This window comes from Camelus ferus, chromosome 6 (genome assembly GCF_009834535.1).
Source record: "Camelus ferus isolate YT-003-E chromosome 6, BCGSAC_Cfer_1.0, whole genome shotgun sequence".
NCBI lineage: Eukaryota > Metazoa > Chordata > Mammalia > Artiodactyla > Camelidae > Camelus > Camelus ferus.
In genome coordinates, this window is record NC_045701.1 from 51,949,748 (window position 1) to 51,966,585 (window position 16,838).

At 34.8% G+C, this 16,838-nt stretch overlaps 1 protein-coding gene across 11 annotated transcripts in view; it reads right to left on the reverse strand.

Moving 5' to 3' along the window:
* Positions 1 to 7,616: 7,616 nt before the first annotated feature.
* Positions 7,617 to 16,838, reverse strand: part of NIN (ninein) — a 93,373-nt gene continuing 84,151 nt past the window's right edge. For 7 of the 11 annotated variants that reach the window (XM_032481992.1, XM_032482004.1, XM_032481994.1 and 4 more), the window contains 2 exons: positions 13,487 to 13,600; positions 7,617 to 11,473 (listed from right to left, as the gene is read on the reverse strand). In XM_032481992.1, the coding sequence (XP_032337883.1) occupies positions 11,264 to 11,473; positions 13,487 to 13,600 (324 nt within the window). In that variant the 3' untranslated portion in view covers positions 7,617 to 11,263. Of the gene's footprint in view, positions 11,474 to 11,548; positions 13,601 to 13,642; positions 15,428 to 16,838 lie in introns of those variants that run through there. The other 4 variants (XM_032482005.1, XM_032481995.1, XM_032481996.1 and 1 more) reach the window with 4 other exon arrangements.

The following is a 16,838-nucleotide window of genomic DNA, read 5'->3' on the forward strand; positions in this document are numbered from 1 at the left end:
GCACTGCAGCCTACTGCTTCTGCTTCTCTCCCTCTCCAGATTCCACCACTTTTGTTCTTCCCTAGTGGATATGTCACCTTTAAACATAAAATTTACCCTGTTCTCTCCAGGAAACCAACCACAGAACTAAGCTCTATTTTTCTTGGTCGTCCCCATCTTTTCTCAGAGTGGCAAGTGAGAAGATCAAGACCTCTCTATTCCACCCCAACATCCGACTAACTCTTGGTCTCAGTTAGGATTAGATTTGGCTGCATGTGATCACAAAATCTAAAATAATAGTGGCTTAAGCAAACTAAAAGTTTATGCCTTTTATGTAAACAAATCCAGAGGGATAATTTTTTAAATTTCTCATTTTAATTTCTAATTTGTTTAATATCAATCAATATACCCACATAAATAAAGCTCTTTTGAGCCTATAATAATTTTTAGAAATTTTAATTGACGTATAATTGACATATAACATGTTAGTTTCAGGTGTACAACATAATGATTTGTTATTTGTGTATTTTACGAAGTGATCACCACAGCAAGTCTAGTTAACATCATTACCAGACATAGCTACAAATTTTTTTTCTTGCGATGAGAACTTTTAAGATCTACTCTTAGCAATTTTCAAACATTTATTGACTGTACTGTACATCCCCAGGACTTATTTATTTTATAACTGAAAGTTTGTACCTTTTGACTTCCTTCACATTTCACCTACCTCCCACTCCCTGACTCTTGCAACCACCAATCTGTTCTCTGTATCTATGAGGTTGGTTTTTTCGTGTTTGTTTTTTAGAGTCTACATATAAAGGATATCACATGGTATTTGTCTTTCTTTGTCTGATTTAATTCACTTAGCATAATGCCCTCAGGATCCACCATGTTGTTTCATATGACAAGATTTCATTTTTCTTTAATGAATGAATATTCCATTGCAGAGGGACTTAATTCATACCTCACATGACAACTACTTGAATTCATCAGTCATTTCAGCCTTTTCCAGTTCTCCACTCTTCCATTGATGGGATGAGGCCCTCACCTTCATGGTCCAAAATAGCTGCTAGATCTCCAGTCATTATCTTCACTCCAGACAACAGGAACAAAGAAGGCACAAAGAAAGATGTATCTTATCCCTTTAAGGCATCTTTCCAGACTTTGTATGTATCAGTGGCTAAAACCTAGTCATATGGCCACATCTAGCTTCAGAAGAGGCTAGGGGATGTAGTGTTACATTTGGATAATAATATGCATGGTTTAATTTCAACATTCTTATTTTAAGGAAGATGGGGAGAATGGTTAATTGGAGGCAAATGCTTGTCCTGCTTTTCCTTCCCTACTCAATACACAGACACAACAGCAAGAGACAGCCTTGCCCTTTGAGAAGTTGACCAAAGTTTAATATGGTTTAATTACTGTGGGGTGTGGGGGATTGTGAGCAGAGGTAGGAGGTTAGGTTCTGAGACTGAAGAGCCTGTAAGTCATGTTAAAAAAACAGAGAATTAGCTTGAGGACATAGGGAGCCACTGTAAGATTTTAAATAGGAGTGTGACATGCAGTTTTATTTTAGGACCACTTTTGGAGGCTGTGTGGATTACATGTTGGAGCAGGGCAACTTTAAGAGATTCATAGTGACGTTGGTAGGCAGATTTCATGAAATGATGGGGACAGGCATCTGACAAGAAAGCAATCCCAAATCTTGGCCTTTCAGACCCTTGATCTCCTCACTTTTGATCTTTTCATCTACCCACTTTATTACTATTATGTGGATCACTTCAGAAATCTTTTAAACATAATTTTTTACCTTTCTAGCTAATCTGATTTAGCACCCTAACTTCAGAAAGTCTTTACTCCCAACACTGGCTATATCACTTTTCAATATACATCTTGGTTTCTGAGGGGTATTGGTTGCAGGACGTCACCACCTGCCCCACCACCTGATACCAAAATCTGTAGATGCTCAAGTCCCTAACAGTTGGCCCTCTGTATATCAACCACTTACCCACATCCAACTCCTGTCCTCATGCTCTCTTTACCTAGTTTAGCTTCCATGCTTCTTTCTAAACCTCTCCCCTGGACATATCTTCAGTTCTCTCTCTCTTTTTTTTTTTCCATCTTTTTTTTTTTTTTAAGTTTTGGACATATCTTAAATTTTCTTGTCTGTTTCTCTTTATCATGACCTTTGGTTCTGTTAGTCCCTCTTTTTCTGATGGCATATTCTCACAGCATTTAAACTCAAGTGTCTCCTATCTGAAAAACAACAGTCAGAAATTTTCTCTAGGACACATGTTCCCCTCCCACCTACTCTCCCTTCTCACATTCATGGCCCAGCTTATTTGTTGCCCCAGCTGTTTACTTCCTCTGAACTCTTGGGATCTACAAGGAAATTGAAGTCACCAAGAATAACGAATGACAGGAATATTCGTTGAGAAGATAATAACTTAGGGGCTAAACTCCTCAATAAATGGGGGTAAAGGAGGGTGGTGGCTTAAAGGTTAGGAGATAGGACTCTTATTACAATTTTAGAAAGGACGACCATCCAATTATGACCAACCACTGACATGAGAGTAAGGAGCTTGAAGCCAGCTTTACACTAGTTAAGGGAAATAATGTGACAGTTTTTACGTAGGAGGAGGAAAACCGTTGTGGAGGAAACCGTATGTGCATGTCTGTATATGTGTATGCTGTCATTTATATAAAAATGTGTAAGTATGAATGTGTACATGTGTGTGCATATGTAAGCATAAAATTATGTCTGGAAGAGAGTTCACCAGAATATTAATAGTGGCTACCACTGGGTGGTAGGATTTGGGTTAATCTTTACTTTTTTATAGTGTTTTTTTAATGCTTGAATATTCTTTTAAAATATGTATCATCTTTGAATTTAGGAGAATGCAAAGTTATTTATCATTTGGGGAAAAAATTTTAATGGGTTGTTCTGAAGTAGCACTGGCCTTATCTTTGTTTTAAATACATATATAATGAGCAGGAGAATAGAAATAAAGAAGAGCAGATGGGAAGAGACTTAGTCTTCTCGTATCATGGGATTATAAGATTTAAGGAGGTGGATGAAGATTTGCTATAGGAATGCATTTAAATCACATCCTGGCACAAACCTAGAGACAGAGGTTCACCCCACTGCATGAAATCAGAACATGAACCAATTTTCAAGTTTTTGCTTCCATCAGAAAAATGAGAATATTGGAATTTATTAAATAGCAAAATCTGAACAGTTGCAACATTATATGAGATAACTTAAGCCAAGTATCACGACCAAAAAAAAAAAAAAACTGCTAGAATTTTGTCCTTTTCTTTAGAAAAAGTGATATTTAACTTGTTTGTTACAAACCACTAACCTCAGTAAATGTCATCTGCTTATTGTCAGAGTTATTAGATTGCAGTTTATGGGCCCAAAAGGGAAATGTACTCTTTCAACTGCTGGAATATAGCAGTTGATTTTTATTATGCTGAAGGATGATTTTTCCTTAAATTACTTGGTAAATTTTACTCAATTCCTTTCTAATACATTTTAAAAACTGATCCTTTAATAAAGAATAAGGAAAAAAAACCACCACTAAATCATATACATGAAACAGCACACATACTTTGTGAGTGCCATTACAGGATGATAAACCCAAAATAGAAATGTACACACTCTTCCATTCATGTAATGAATATTGAGCACCAGTTTTGTTTCAGGCGTTGAATTGGCAACTGAGAATACCATGATGAATAAGACAGCAGTTATTATCTTAAAGGATCTGAGTCTCATGGAGACCAGACAAGTTAGTAGGCAGTTACACAGAGTGGTACTTGCTTCCCTGGGAATGCACAGGGTGCACATGTGAACACATAGGAGGGGTTCCTATACCATTCTTCAAGAGTAAAGGAAGGTGCCTTGAAAAAGTTCAAAGAAAGACAAATATCCTTTAATTATGTTTTTTAAAAGACCTTTAACTTTTGCATTCTCTGGCAGTGTTTGAAATAAGTTGCTACAGGATTGTGTCGCTTAAGTAGGATATGATGGGTGGCATTTATTATACCCCTGTGACTTGGATGGACACCTCGATGAAGTACAGAGAATATGTATGAATCAGGACAAAGAAGTAGGCACAGGGGACAAGGACAAAAGCTAGGATAACATAAGTAATAGTGAGTGACATTTGTCATAAGTGGTGTTTTTTTTTAAGTTCATTTGTGTCATATTTTATTTTTTTAATGGAGGTACTGGGGATTGAACCCAGGACCTTGTGCATGCTAAGCATACACTTTACCACTGAGCTGTTATTCCCCCACCCACCTAGGTGGCATTTAAAAATGGTGCTTTGGTTTGAATAGGCAGTACACATCTATAAAAATATGAGTAAACAGGAAAATCTGTCTTTGAGATCCTACCTTTTAAAGCCATCTTTATCCACTGTTTACACATCTTTAGTCCAAATTTCCCTCACTAAATCTTCTAACCTCTTATCTGTGGGCATATTCTCTGTGTTGTAGTGGCCTGTGCAGGTTGTACCCCAAGACCCTGACCCTTGCTGGCCATAGTTGATTGGATTATGCAAAGACTCCTCCTGGACAATCAGATTCCTTAAGAATTTGGAATTGTGACTTGGAAGTAATTGTTGGATTCTATTTGGCACTTAAACAAGAAAGTGATATAAAGCAGGAAAAACAAACACCCTCCTCTACCACCCCTCACCAAGGGTGCAGAGAAGCAAAAAAAGAGACCATGTGATGAGAAATAGGGATAGAGAAGGAGGGGGAGGGTAGGGGAGCGCACCAAAGGCTTTGTTTTAATACCTCATGAACACTATATTTCCTGCCCTCTGGTTCCATGAACCAAATATGATCCCTTATGGTAATCTCCTTTTACTTAAACTAGCCAGTGTAGGTTTCTGGTTGAGTCAGATTCTTCTTAAGGCAGCAAGAAAGTAAAAGCATTTGTAGACACGGATAAAGGGTGTCTTTTACCTCAGGAAAAATAAATCCTTGTATGCTATCAAGTGTAGAGACAGAGGAGGGGGCACTATACACTAGACATATCCTGAGCCTCCACTGGATCTTTATGTGTTGCTTCATGACTGTCATTTCTGTATGTGTGTGATTCGTTTGCTTAACAGCCCTTCCTGTAACTTAATGGGTCCCCTTGGTGCTTCCTTCTGGCTTATACCTTTTCTGCCAACTGCCTCAGTCGTCTCCATTTCCCCATTTTCTGTATGCCTGGGGAAATAGGAAAAATTTCTGATTATGCTTAACTTTTCATACTAGACCACAGGCATATGGATAGGCTGCCATAAATGGATTCTAGTTAGTTTCCTCTTCTGTACCATTGAAATACTGTCTACTCTTCAGAGTTGCAATGAGGGTAAGGAAGGTAAAGTGCCTAGTACCACACTTTGTTCCTGTATAAAACATTTTAAATGTTTTATTTGGAAACGTTTCAAACTCAAGTTTGCAAGAATAATGCAAACAATGCTTTTTCTCATTATCTATTTGTTAAAACATTTTGCTTCATTGATTTCTCTTTCTTGATGTAATTTTGTATTTCTGAATCATTTGAGAATAATTTGCATACGTTATGGTTCTTTACCTCCAAATACTTCAGTGTGTATTTCCTTAGAATATATTCTTACATAAGCACAGTATTTATAAACTTCAGTAAATTCAACACTGATAAAATACTATTTTCTAATCTATCATCCATATATTATTTTTTGAAATTTATTAACAAATATTAGACTTTATCAATTTTTTTTTAAATGGAGGTACTGGGGATTGAACCCAGGACCTCATGCATGCTAAGCATGCACTCTACCACTGAGCAATACTCACCCTCCCCATATTCTAATTTTTTCAATTGACCCAGTGTCCTTAATAGCATGTTTTCTTCTCTAGTATATATAGAATCTGGTCTAGAGTTAGATATTGCATTTAGTTGTCATGTCTATTTAGTCTCCTTTAATTTAGAACATTTATACAGGCTTAAAAAAATCGTTTTATAACATTGTCACTTTTGAAGAATAGTCCCTTTTTATTGTCCATAGCCTTTTAATACTGGATAACATAATTCCTGGCATGGGATTCATGCTTATTTAAATCTTAAAGACAATCTCCAAATGGGAAAGACAAATGATTGGTAAATGCTCATCTGGGCTGCAGACTGTTCAGAGCTGTTTACTTTGCCTTAACCAGTAAAGCATATATCATGTAATCATTTCTCAGAATTAAATATTATTTTTAACATAAAGATATCTAGCTCTATTTTACATTCTTGCCTACTCTTATTTCACTGATGTACTGATTCACTTTTATAGTTCCTCTTTTGAAGTTTTAATTTTTAAACACGTCTATTTGTCAAAATTAGCCATTTTTCCTGATTTGCAAATGAGGCAAAACCAAACAATAAACACTTTTGTGACTTATAACATACTTTCTATATTAAATTTAACTTTTCAATCCACAGAATATAGACATTTTGCATTTAGGTCAAAATTCTGGTCCTCTGGACAAAATTTAACCATTATGGGAAAGTGGATATCAGTTATATATTAGAAAAATAAGACTTTTTCGTTGCAAAATGAGTAAGAGACTACAAAACAGGTTACATTAATCTCAATGAAGTACAGAATTACATTTAATACTATGTTAAGAACTTTCCGCATTTTCTGTATTAAAATACCAGAGGATACTAATCTTTCTTATTTTAGTGCACATAGCACTGAGTCCATCAACAAAACTTGATTGTCTTGTTTCAGTGTACTTTTTTCTAATTTTTTTATGCATAAATCTTACTACTATACCCCAGATTGTAAACAGAAAACCAAGAATTTTTTTGTATTTTTCTCTAGAGTACAGTGCACATGATAGGTATTCAATCAACTCAGATTAAGTGTTGTTTGCCAGAAGTAGAAATTGATACCTGTTGCAACATATTAATACAGACAAACCTGCGTGGAGTCTTGAGTCCCCTACTTAGCTGGCTGTGGCCTTGAGTAAGTCTTAACTTTCCTAATTATCAGTTTTCTCATCTGTAAAGCAGGGATAATAATAGTTCCTGCCTCATAAAAAGCAGCATGAGATTGGTATAGAAGCTTTGCAAATAGAACAAGCCTTGTGAGATGAATCTAGTTTGGCCAGTATTTCCATTCTACATTTCAGTACTCAGCATATTAACTTAATGTGCTTTTAGGTTAACTTTTTGTGCTAATAGTTGCATATATCTTATTATTCATAAGCAGCGCAAATAAAAAATTTTGAGTCACCATAAATATGACAGAGTGAAATAATGCCACCTCTGAAGCACCCAAAATCTGAAGCACAGCCTCACGTGAGGTTGTCAGGATTTTAAAAGTAAATTATGAACCATCACAGGGTACAGGGATCTCAAAATGGCTGGTGTGAAAGTCATCAATTCTGTGACAGAAGTAGAATCCTGGCACTCTAAATTGCACACAAATCATTTGGGGATTTTTTAAAACTGCAGAATCTGATTCAGTAAGTCTGGAGTGGGGCTGAGATTCTGCATTTGTAGAATGTGTTTAGTGCAATGTTTTGATGCTTTCACTTCAAAGACCAATGGTAAACATACTGAAACTGTTTATAAATGTTTAGGGTGTATAGAAAAAAAGAGCCATGTTTACAAAATTATTTATTTACATTTTAAGCTCATGGTAAAATATATCTAGGACAGAATGACTAATAGGAAATATACAAAGTTGGTATAAACACATACACATTAATCTTTACATGAAAAGAATCCTAGTGATGGCTTTAGATAAACTCAGGTTTTCCTTCACAAAATCAATGTCCCCAATGTGATAATGTCTTACCATAAGAATAGATATAACTTATTCAAAAAAAGCTAAGAAACAAAAAGCTAACTTGTATTTATTAATAAACAGCTATACATATGTCATAAAACCAAAACTATTTTAGAGTGCTGAGGTGTTCAAATAAGTCCAAACATGATACAGTGAATAAATTTTAAATAAGGAATGCTTCGGTTATTAGGCTTTGACTTAGTTTTGGCATTACTTACATATCATTCCAATGAATTATTAGGTTATCTGTTCAAAACAAAGCTTGCTTAATACTATTACAAAGCACTTAGCCTTGCCTTGAAAATGCTGACAATATCAACACATTTATTTCTCTTTTCCTTCGCTCAGAAAAAAAAAAATCACAAAAATGAAAAATTCATTTTCACATGTTAAATCCATCATAAAGTCTTATTCATTCTTCAAAAAACAGAAATCCTGCCCTGGGTATTTGTACATTATTGAAATACTAGACCTGTGAGAACTCCTCCTATACTTGGAAAGCCTATGACTTTGTGATCTATTTATGTAAAATATGTTTAAGGTTAAATACATGAACAATGCATTTGAAGCTTCTGGGAAGAATTCATATTTAAAATAGTTTTTAAAATCTGGGTTTATTAAATTTTAGAAAAATAAATAAAATACTATGTTTGGTTCTACCCCTCTCCTTCTACTTCTCTCCCTTCACAGATTTGAGCGTAAGAGTTCAGGCTTCTAAAAAGCAGAAGAAAGCAAATAGAACAATGTAGGTTTTATCTACATTTTCCTTTTCTAAGGGTAACATATTATCACAAAGGCAAACTTGATTCTCTTTCCTTGAAATGAAGATTCTATCTTCTAAGACTAAGTAACTGTTCTTAAGAAATGAAGAGAATTTAAGGAACCAGTACTTTTAATAAACAAGGAGTTAAATGCCTATGAAATAATACATAACTTGTGATTTTAAAGAGTTCTATTATAAAGTCTGAAAGCAAAATCTAAACATTTAATAGTTTAATTTCTTTAAAAGGTCTTTAAAAAGCTGTAAGCTATGTTCTAAGTTGCCAGTTAAATTCCCACTCTCAACTAGTCTACAAAAGTAATCTGCTGCACAAATGTATAAATTTAAGGTAACTATTTCTCATGTTGATCTTTTTCCCAATCTTATGAGTGCAGTAAAGCAAGAAGCAAGCACCGAGATGTTAGTTAAATTAACTTTCATTTGAGCAGCATTTTGCTTTTGGATAAAGGGACTCTAAATGTAGTCTAACTTTCCAGAAGTCATATTTACATTTATTGTACAACATCTTATATACACATAAATACAAATTTATAAGAAATAAAGAAATTAACCTACACTTTTCATAATGTAAAAAATAAAAATAAAAAATATATGATCATAGGCTAAGCCATCTATTTGAGAAATACGCTTGATGTTCAGTTCTGACGGCAAAAACCTCAAGTAACTTAAAGCATATCACATAAGTACAGTACAGATAATTTAGTTTATTTATGATCTTAACCTAGGCATATTGAGTTTTAAGTGAAAAAGATTCTCTGTTAAAGTCAATGCCACACAAGTAGTTGAGGTTACTAGTAATGTTTGCACTGGAGAAGAAAGATCAGGGAAGGCATGATAGCAGACAACAAATGTTTGGAAGTGTAATTATAGGAAAGGGTTAAAATTAGTTCTTTTCCAGGGGAAAATCTGGAATTTCTGATAATGGAACTGTCCAAAAATGAAAAAGTCTGATTCTTGATTATGATCTCCCAGTCCCACAAATGATCATGCCTTGTCAGGGCCCTGGTAGCAAGGACTCCTGTGTTGGCGGGTGGGACTAATAGATGTTTAGGCCTGAGGAATTCTAAAGTTCCTTAGTGCAAATTATTTTGTAGAGAGAGTTTTTGACATGACTTCTTAAGCAGTTTGCTTCTTTTGTTCCTGCCCATACAGCAGTGTTTGATTTTGCTGTTATACCTCTTACCAGCCGATGCGCTTGGCTTTCCTGGAATGCATCAAAGTGAAGTTTTGTGATTAATTACTCTTCCACCAAAACAAATAGGTGGCTGTGATAAGCTCTGTTTGTGTCCCACACATAGTAAGTACTCTACCAACTGCTGGCTGTGGTAGGCTAGAGGACGAGATTTTATTTGGGGGAAAAAAAAGTTATCCAAATGTTTACTGTTCTGTAACATTTTGGGAGACTGAATGGAAGATCCCATTTGGGACTCCTTTACCTCAGATGGCATGCCAGTGCTTATCACAGTTAGAAATTCTTATCAGATCTGAGGTGCAGAGGAATAGGAAGCATGGAAATCTTGACCCATATTAAACAAACAAGCAAATAATAATTCTTCTATATTTTAGAACAGCTTTTAAACTCTTTAGAGTTTAATCAAGGCTTTTTTCCAGAAGATTAAATTCACTAAAAATTTAGAAATAAAAATCCCACTATGGCTCTAAATATAAGACAAATAAATAAGGTCACATGGTTTATAGATTTCAAATTCTTTAAAGAGGCCCTACAGTATTTCAGGAAGACAGCTTAAAGTATTGTTCCCTGAGTTGTTGAGGTAACCCCAAATGTAAGTTCATGAACTCCAAGACTTTAGAGAGAGAAAAACCCACATGGTTTGCTTCTCTCTTTTCTAGGAGTAGCTGTTTACTCCAAAGCAGTTTGTTCAGTGCTTACCCTGTAGTTCAAATGCTTTAAGAATGTGGCTTTATCCATTTCTGAGAAGACAAACTCCCAAATGAAATTTCTAGGAAGGGGGGAAAAAAGGCTATGTAAAGAAAGTAAAGTTTTAACATTAGTTAACAGTGCAGCTGAGCAAATCGGTTTTATATCTGTAATACATCAAGAGTGGTAATACTGTCATTGGTGCTAGCGGGTAGAGTTCTGTGGGCTCCGGCTTTTCTGATCTCAGTGGTTATTGAGCCCAGCTTCTGTTACCAAACAGAAAGTCTACCAATTAACTCAAAAAACCAAAACTATTAGAAACAGAATGACTTTTCCATGTTTAAATACATGAGAAGACAACGTTTGGTTTTAGAATAAAGATTAAAACAACCAACTAATAATACCTCAAATTTAAAGTATCTGCAATTTGCAGATGATAAATTTGTACATAAGAGTGATTTTTTAAAAACTCATTCAAAACTAGGGTTTTAATATTCTTGAGTTCTTTTCATATCACCTTCTTGGATGGCTATTAGAATATCTTTTAAAATTCAAAGCTTGGGAATAATTCAAACAGTGAAATATGTATTTATTTGCAACTCCCATTATAGTCTATTTAGGAAAACTAATTACAGTGAATAGAGGCTTTAATTCTGTTGCTGGAAGTTTTAGGTCAGGCTTAACTTTAAGCCATCAAAGTTCTTAAAAAAAAAAAAAAAAGAAGTTTGAAAGAACATACTGAAATGTTCCATCCATTTCAGTAAAGTGCACAACTCTTGAGTATATCCTTTGGCTTGGCTATGACCTCAAGGGAGGTGTAGAAGTCAGTGGTGCTGGTGTCAGATTCCTGACTATATTACTGAGGCTGGCAATCTTCTCTTCTAGGAGGTAATTTCTCTTTTCTGCTGTTTTTTGTCGCTGTTCAGTCATTTCCAGAGCTTTCAACAACTGGGCATTTTCAACATACAGATCCTTCACCATCGCATCTGCTTTAGTATTCTTGCAGAGCTAGAAACAGAACCAGAAACATCTTGACTCCATTTCTGTAATTCTTTTAAATTTAAGTTCTGACATAAGGACAGTTGTTTATAAAGGGAAATGGCTGATATCAATTATAGTCTTTATGTTTGTAAAAGTCACTAATAAAAAGGACAGATTGATATTTGAGGGCTCAAAAATGAAGATATTTTTTGACCTAAATAAATTAGGTATTATTCATTTATTCATTTTCTAAAAATACCAAAATAAATTTCTGAGGTGTAGGATGTGAACTATGTTTTAACTCTGTTTCTTAACAACAGATGCTTGAGCCTCCCATTCATAACTGCATACAACCTACTGATTATTTTAAAATTTGGCTCATGTATTACAACAAAGAGAGAAGATTTGGGCAATTACTTTTCCTAAACTCTTCTCTTTGCATAGAACCTTCTCTAGAAAATATATTCTAATCTTCATGGTTAGATTATATAGTTTAAGTTGAGGTGGGAAAACCTGTCAGCAGTCTTGGGATAATTTTATTATTGCTCCTGTTAATATCTTCCAATCTCCCTTCCTTCTTTATACCTTTAACTCCTCATTTGACACCCAATTTCAAGCAGGGCATCTACAAGTATAAAGGTTTAAGGGAATAGAGAAAACTAAGGAGTGGATAATTAATTTACATAATAGCATTTCAGAGGGCAATGACAAAGGCTTTCAAGCTGAAGCCCAGAACCTAGATGACTGGCAAGTGTAACATAATACTAACCTACTCTCTACTGAACTGCTTTAATACAACCTTTCCTCCCTTATTAAAAAACACTTTGATGACTCAGTAATGACCAGTAATGATGACCTGTAATATATCTACTACAGAATGAAATTCAAACTCTAGCTTAGCACATAAGACCCTCTACTGTTCACTCTTCTCTCACTCTCATTTCTTTTGCTTCTCCCAGGACAGGATGAACTGTTAATGCCAAAGTGTTTATAGATGTCCACACCCCATATGTTACGCATTTTCTATATTTTTGAAAGTACTACCTGGCCAAATGCTCAGTACCTTGTAGGTGAACTACACTCCGTATAGGCAGGGGTTTTGTTTTGTTCACTGATCTGTCTCTAGTGCTTAAAACAGGAACTGGCATGTAGTAACTACATGTTGAATAAATGATTAAAGGGTTGACTCAGTAAATGCTTGTTGTATAGGACTTTCTCTCTATTCTGTGTATTACGATACAGTGCAAAGAACTGTATCTACCTCTGCATTAAGACTTTCTCTTGGGGTTATTATTCTTGGGTTTTATGAATCTAAAAAAACCAGGTTGGGCAATTTCCACCCCACCCCCACCCCTTGCCATAGTTCATCTCAATCTCAGATTCCAAAGAAGTTATAAAACTTTCCTAAAAAGTAGTCCTTTTTGCATGTCTCTTCAGTGGATACACACAAAATTTCTAAACACTGAGGCCACACCTGCTGCCAGCATGAGAAAAGGAGCAAGGTACTACTTAGTGATCCTGGAATTCAGAGTCGGATTCTAATTCAAAACACAGCGTTTTGGAGTCTGGCTGTAACCATAAGGTAGTTTTTGAGGTTGTCATAGTTGTTGCAAATAGGAAAGCTAAAGTTATATCTATTACCCCTAATTTTTTTTTTTTACTAATGTAAACTTTCTATTTATTTAAATGGGAATATTTCTTCTCTTGGGAAAAAAAAAACTATAAAAATTCAATTTGAGTTGAACCTCATTAGAAATGCTTCAGGCCCATGTGAATCACTGTTAGCAAATATACATGTTTTAAAATTGCAGACTAACATATGACTCAAAAGAGCTTTGGAAAAAATAATGTAGAATACAGAATTCTTATTTTTGAAGTGGTATGGGAGAGAGTGAATCCTAAGTTCTTCTAAACATTTATAATAGGATTTGCCCTTATTAGACAATGAAAGTTAACAAGTTAATAGCAATAAAGGAATGTAAAACTGGAGTTAAAAATGGAATGTGAGGTGGGTGGGTAGAGATGACCTGTGAGGCTCACTTGTTCTTTGAGCTGATTCACTTTCTCCTGAAGAAGTCTTTTCACCAGTTTCAACTTCTGTTCAACTTCCATCATTCGTTCCTCCATGACAGTTACCAGGTGTTCCTGGTTTTCCTGAAGGAGAGAAAGAAAAGTATATTCTTATTTGAAAATCATCGCACACAAAAACACTAGTAGATAATTTTCCCCACAAGATACCTAGAGAAAGGACAGCAAATGTTTGCCTTTGTAACAGGAAGGGTGGATTTCTGATGAAATGGGAGTTCTGAACACTGCATGGGTTGCACGTGTGAGAATAGTAACCCTATCAGAGAAAGAATCAAAATTAAAAAAAAAAAATCTTACCTGTGTTACTATCTTCCCCTGAGATAAAGCAAAATTCTTAAAACCCATAATTTAAGACCTATGTGTACTTCTTATAGTAAAACAGGTATTATCAAAAGTTAATTAAAAAATGGTTGTCAACCTTTCATCTGTGATTTGGGTATTTGCAATACTGTGGGCCTTTCAACAACAAAGTAAACAAAAATTAAGTTTATTCAGGATCACCTAACATTTTCAATCAGTAGCAGTGTGTATCTTTTTCCTTTGAAATTGCTGATTACTGTGAGGGTGTTAGTAATTTATTCTTCATAATAATGAGCCTCTTCCTGCTAGTTATTCTAGTTATGAGTTTCCCAAATTGACTTGTCAATTGAAGCAAATATCTGGATTGAAGGATGGGTTTATCATTGGAATAGATTTAAAAATGAAAATCTTCTCCCCATAAACAACTCCTAGATAAAATATAGGGAAAAAACAAAAAACAGCTTGTCCTTCTCCCCTCACACAGCAGTGCTAGATTAAGGAGTTTGTGGGTTTTGGAGAGCAGAGGGACCTAGAAGATTTAGAGTGGGACTGAATGCCCCTTCTCCCAGTCCACCAAAATGTTCATGTAAGGAATTTCAGATTTTAAAATGTTCTTCAAATGTTTAAGCAAAACTCAGGTGTTAATGGCTGATGGCATAACCTGTCCTTAAAAATACTTTCAAAAAGGTGTCCTTTAAATAAGCACATAGAATGATCAAATGTAAGTTGAAAGCTAACATTTGTTTGGATATTAAATAATAGCATTTATTCAGACATAAAAGAAACTAAACTGTGCAACTAATTTGAAGACAAAAATTGTAGTAAGCAGACTAATGCACAAAGTAAATTTCAAGAAACAGGCCTCCAGAACATCTAAAAATCCTACGTTTTAAAAGATATAATGGCTTTTTAAAGTTCAAACATAAATGGAAAATGCCCAATTTCCAGTTGCCTTAAAAAAAAAAAAGGCAAAACAAAAAATAACAGACAATTCAAAGAACACAGGGCATGGCAAGAGAGTAGAGAAAGGAAAAACAAAAGCAGTCATATATTTAAAATTTATTTTATTTCATCAAAAATTTCCTTTTTCCTGTCAAAAAAGTATTATACATCTTATAAAACAGTATAAATAACCCTGATTTTCTTCAAATTCCATATATAAAAGTAATAATTTGTTAAAAATAGTTACAACATATGGAATGAGAAAATATATAGACTACATCCTTTCAAGAATCTCAAATCCACACTCTTTAAATGGTATAAATAATTATAACAAACTGAAATTCGTGAATTTGATTCACAGAATCTCATTTCTACATAAATAAGAAACATAATACTGCAAAGGCATAATAATAATAATAAATAATAATAATAATAATAACAACAACAACAACAACAGTAATAAACTTAAAAGATCACTTGATTCCAAAATATTTCTCAGCTTATGGCTCTGTGTTTGTGTGGTGTGTGTGAGTGTGTGCATTTGAGTGTCTGCCATGGTAAGAAATGCCATCAATAACAGCCCAGTTTTCACAGGTGCCCAATCCTTCTGTAGGAATCTGCATGCACCGCTCGCTGCTCCGGTAGCAAGGCCTAGAGAAAGAAGGCAAGTGGTACACTTCACCCTGATGTCAAGATTATGTTTTTTAGGGGGGAGTCTAAATTCACACATTTATAATGCAAACAATTTTTAAAAGCACACATCAATACTACATACGCAAGCGAAGGAACACAAAGGCAGAGGAAATCACATCACACACAGACAACGTACAGATTCTAATAATGTTCCATATTCTTAAAATTAGTGTCAGCTTAGTTATCGGAATCAGGAGAGCCTGCTGTGGTCTAGTGAGAGCAATAAGCAGTCCACCCTGCCATCTCACTGCAGGAATTTTTTTTTTTAGCATAAAAGTCTTGCCAGTTTTTATCTATCAAATCCTGAAGTAATTAGAGTAAAAGGCTATTTTTTACTTTGAAACATTGGTGGGTGGTGTGGGAAAAGCACACTTTGAAAACAGTGCAGACGAGAAAGCAGTGTGTAGGATCTTAGCCTAAACATTTGGTTTAATATTCCGTTAAAAACTGAGGTCAGGTTTATAATTCAGTTCTGTAAGGAAGACTTGAAGCATCTAACACCCACCATCACAATTCCTGATTAAATCTGAGTATTTGGAAATTGAATTGAAATATAGGAAGCTTCCAAAAACATGGATTTTAAACCTCTGTTAGAAAGAAGACAGAAGTACATCATGCAAAAGCATAGATATATTAAAAGGAGAAGAAAACAGAATTGCTCCAGTATACAATTATGGTGCTAATGTGACTTGGCAAAGCCACTTTGAAGGGTTTACAGAAAGAGTTGAGAAATTCCTTGTCAAATGTCAGCTGAGAGGCAAGGTATTTGAAAAAAGAAGAATAGCCAAACTAGAACGAATTATTTTAGAATTCTACAAACTAAGGAGTATTTTTTATTTTATTCCTAATTCTGAATAGACAAAATGGGCAAGACTAAAGAGTTGAGACTTGAAAAAGGAGGATCATGAATGAAACACTAAAGAGAAAGAACTATTCGAAAACCTTGGTAATAAAAGATTGTGTCTGGTAGTGAGCTGGGATGATGCTAATTCTAAGGGAAGGGGAAGAAGATCTTTATTTTCTTTAAAAAAGTTTTTCAAGCTAGAGCATTAAAAATTAAGTTAAATAAACTATGTCAACTAAAAAAGTCACTAATCACACATTCTACTTTGTTAGTTGTGAAAAGTCCCCATTTATGCATTCCATGGAACTCAGCAGGCTGCACTCTCTCTAGTACAGGAAAACCCAGGATGCTTTGTTAGTAATACATAGCCTAGAGCTGCACTTGAATTCTGTAACGTTTTTGGCATCAGACAAGAGTGTTAGGTCAAGTGTGCAGAGCTCAAGTGATCCTGATACTTCATCATCAATTACAAATGTGCAAAGGAGACCCAGAACACTTAATTACACAGCACAGAGGCTGAGAGCT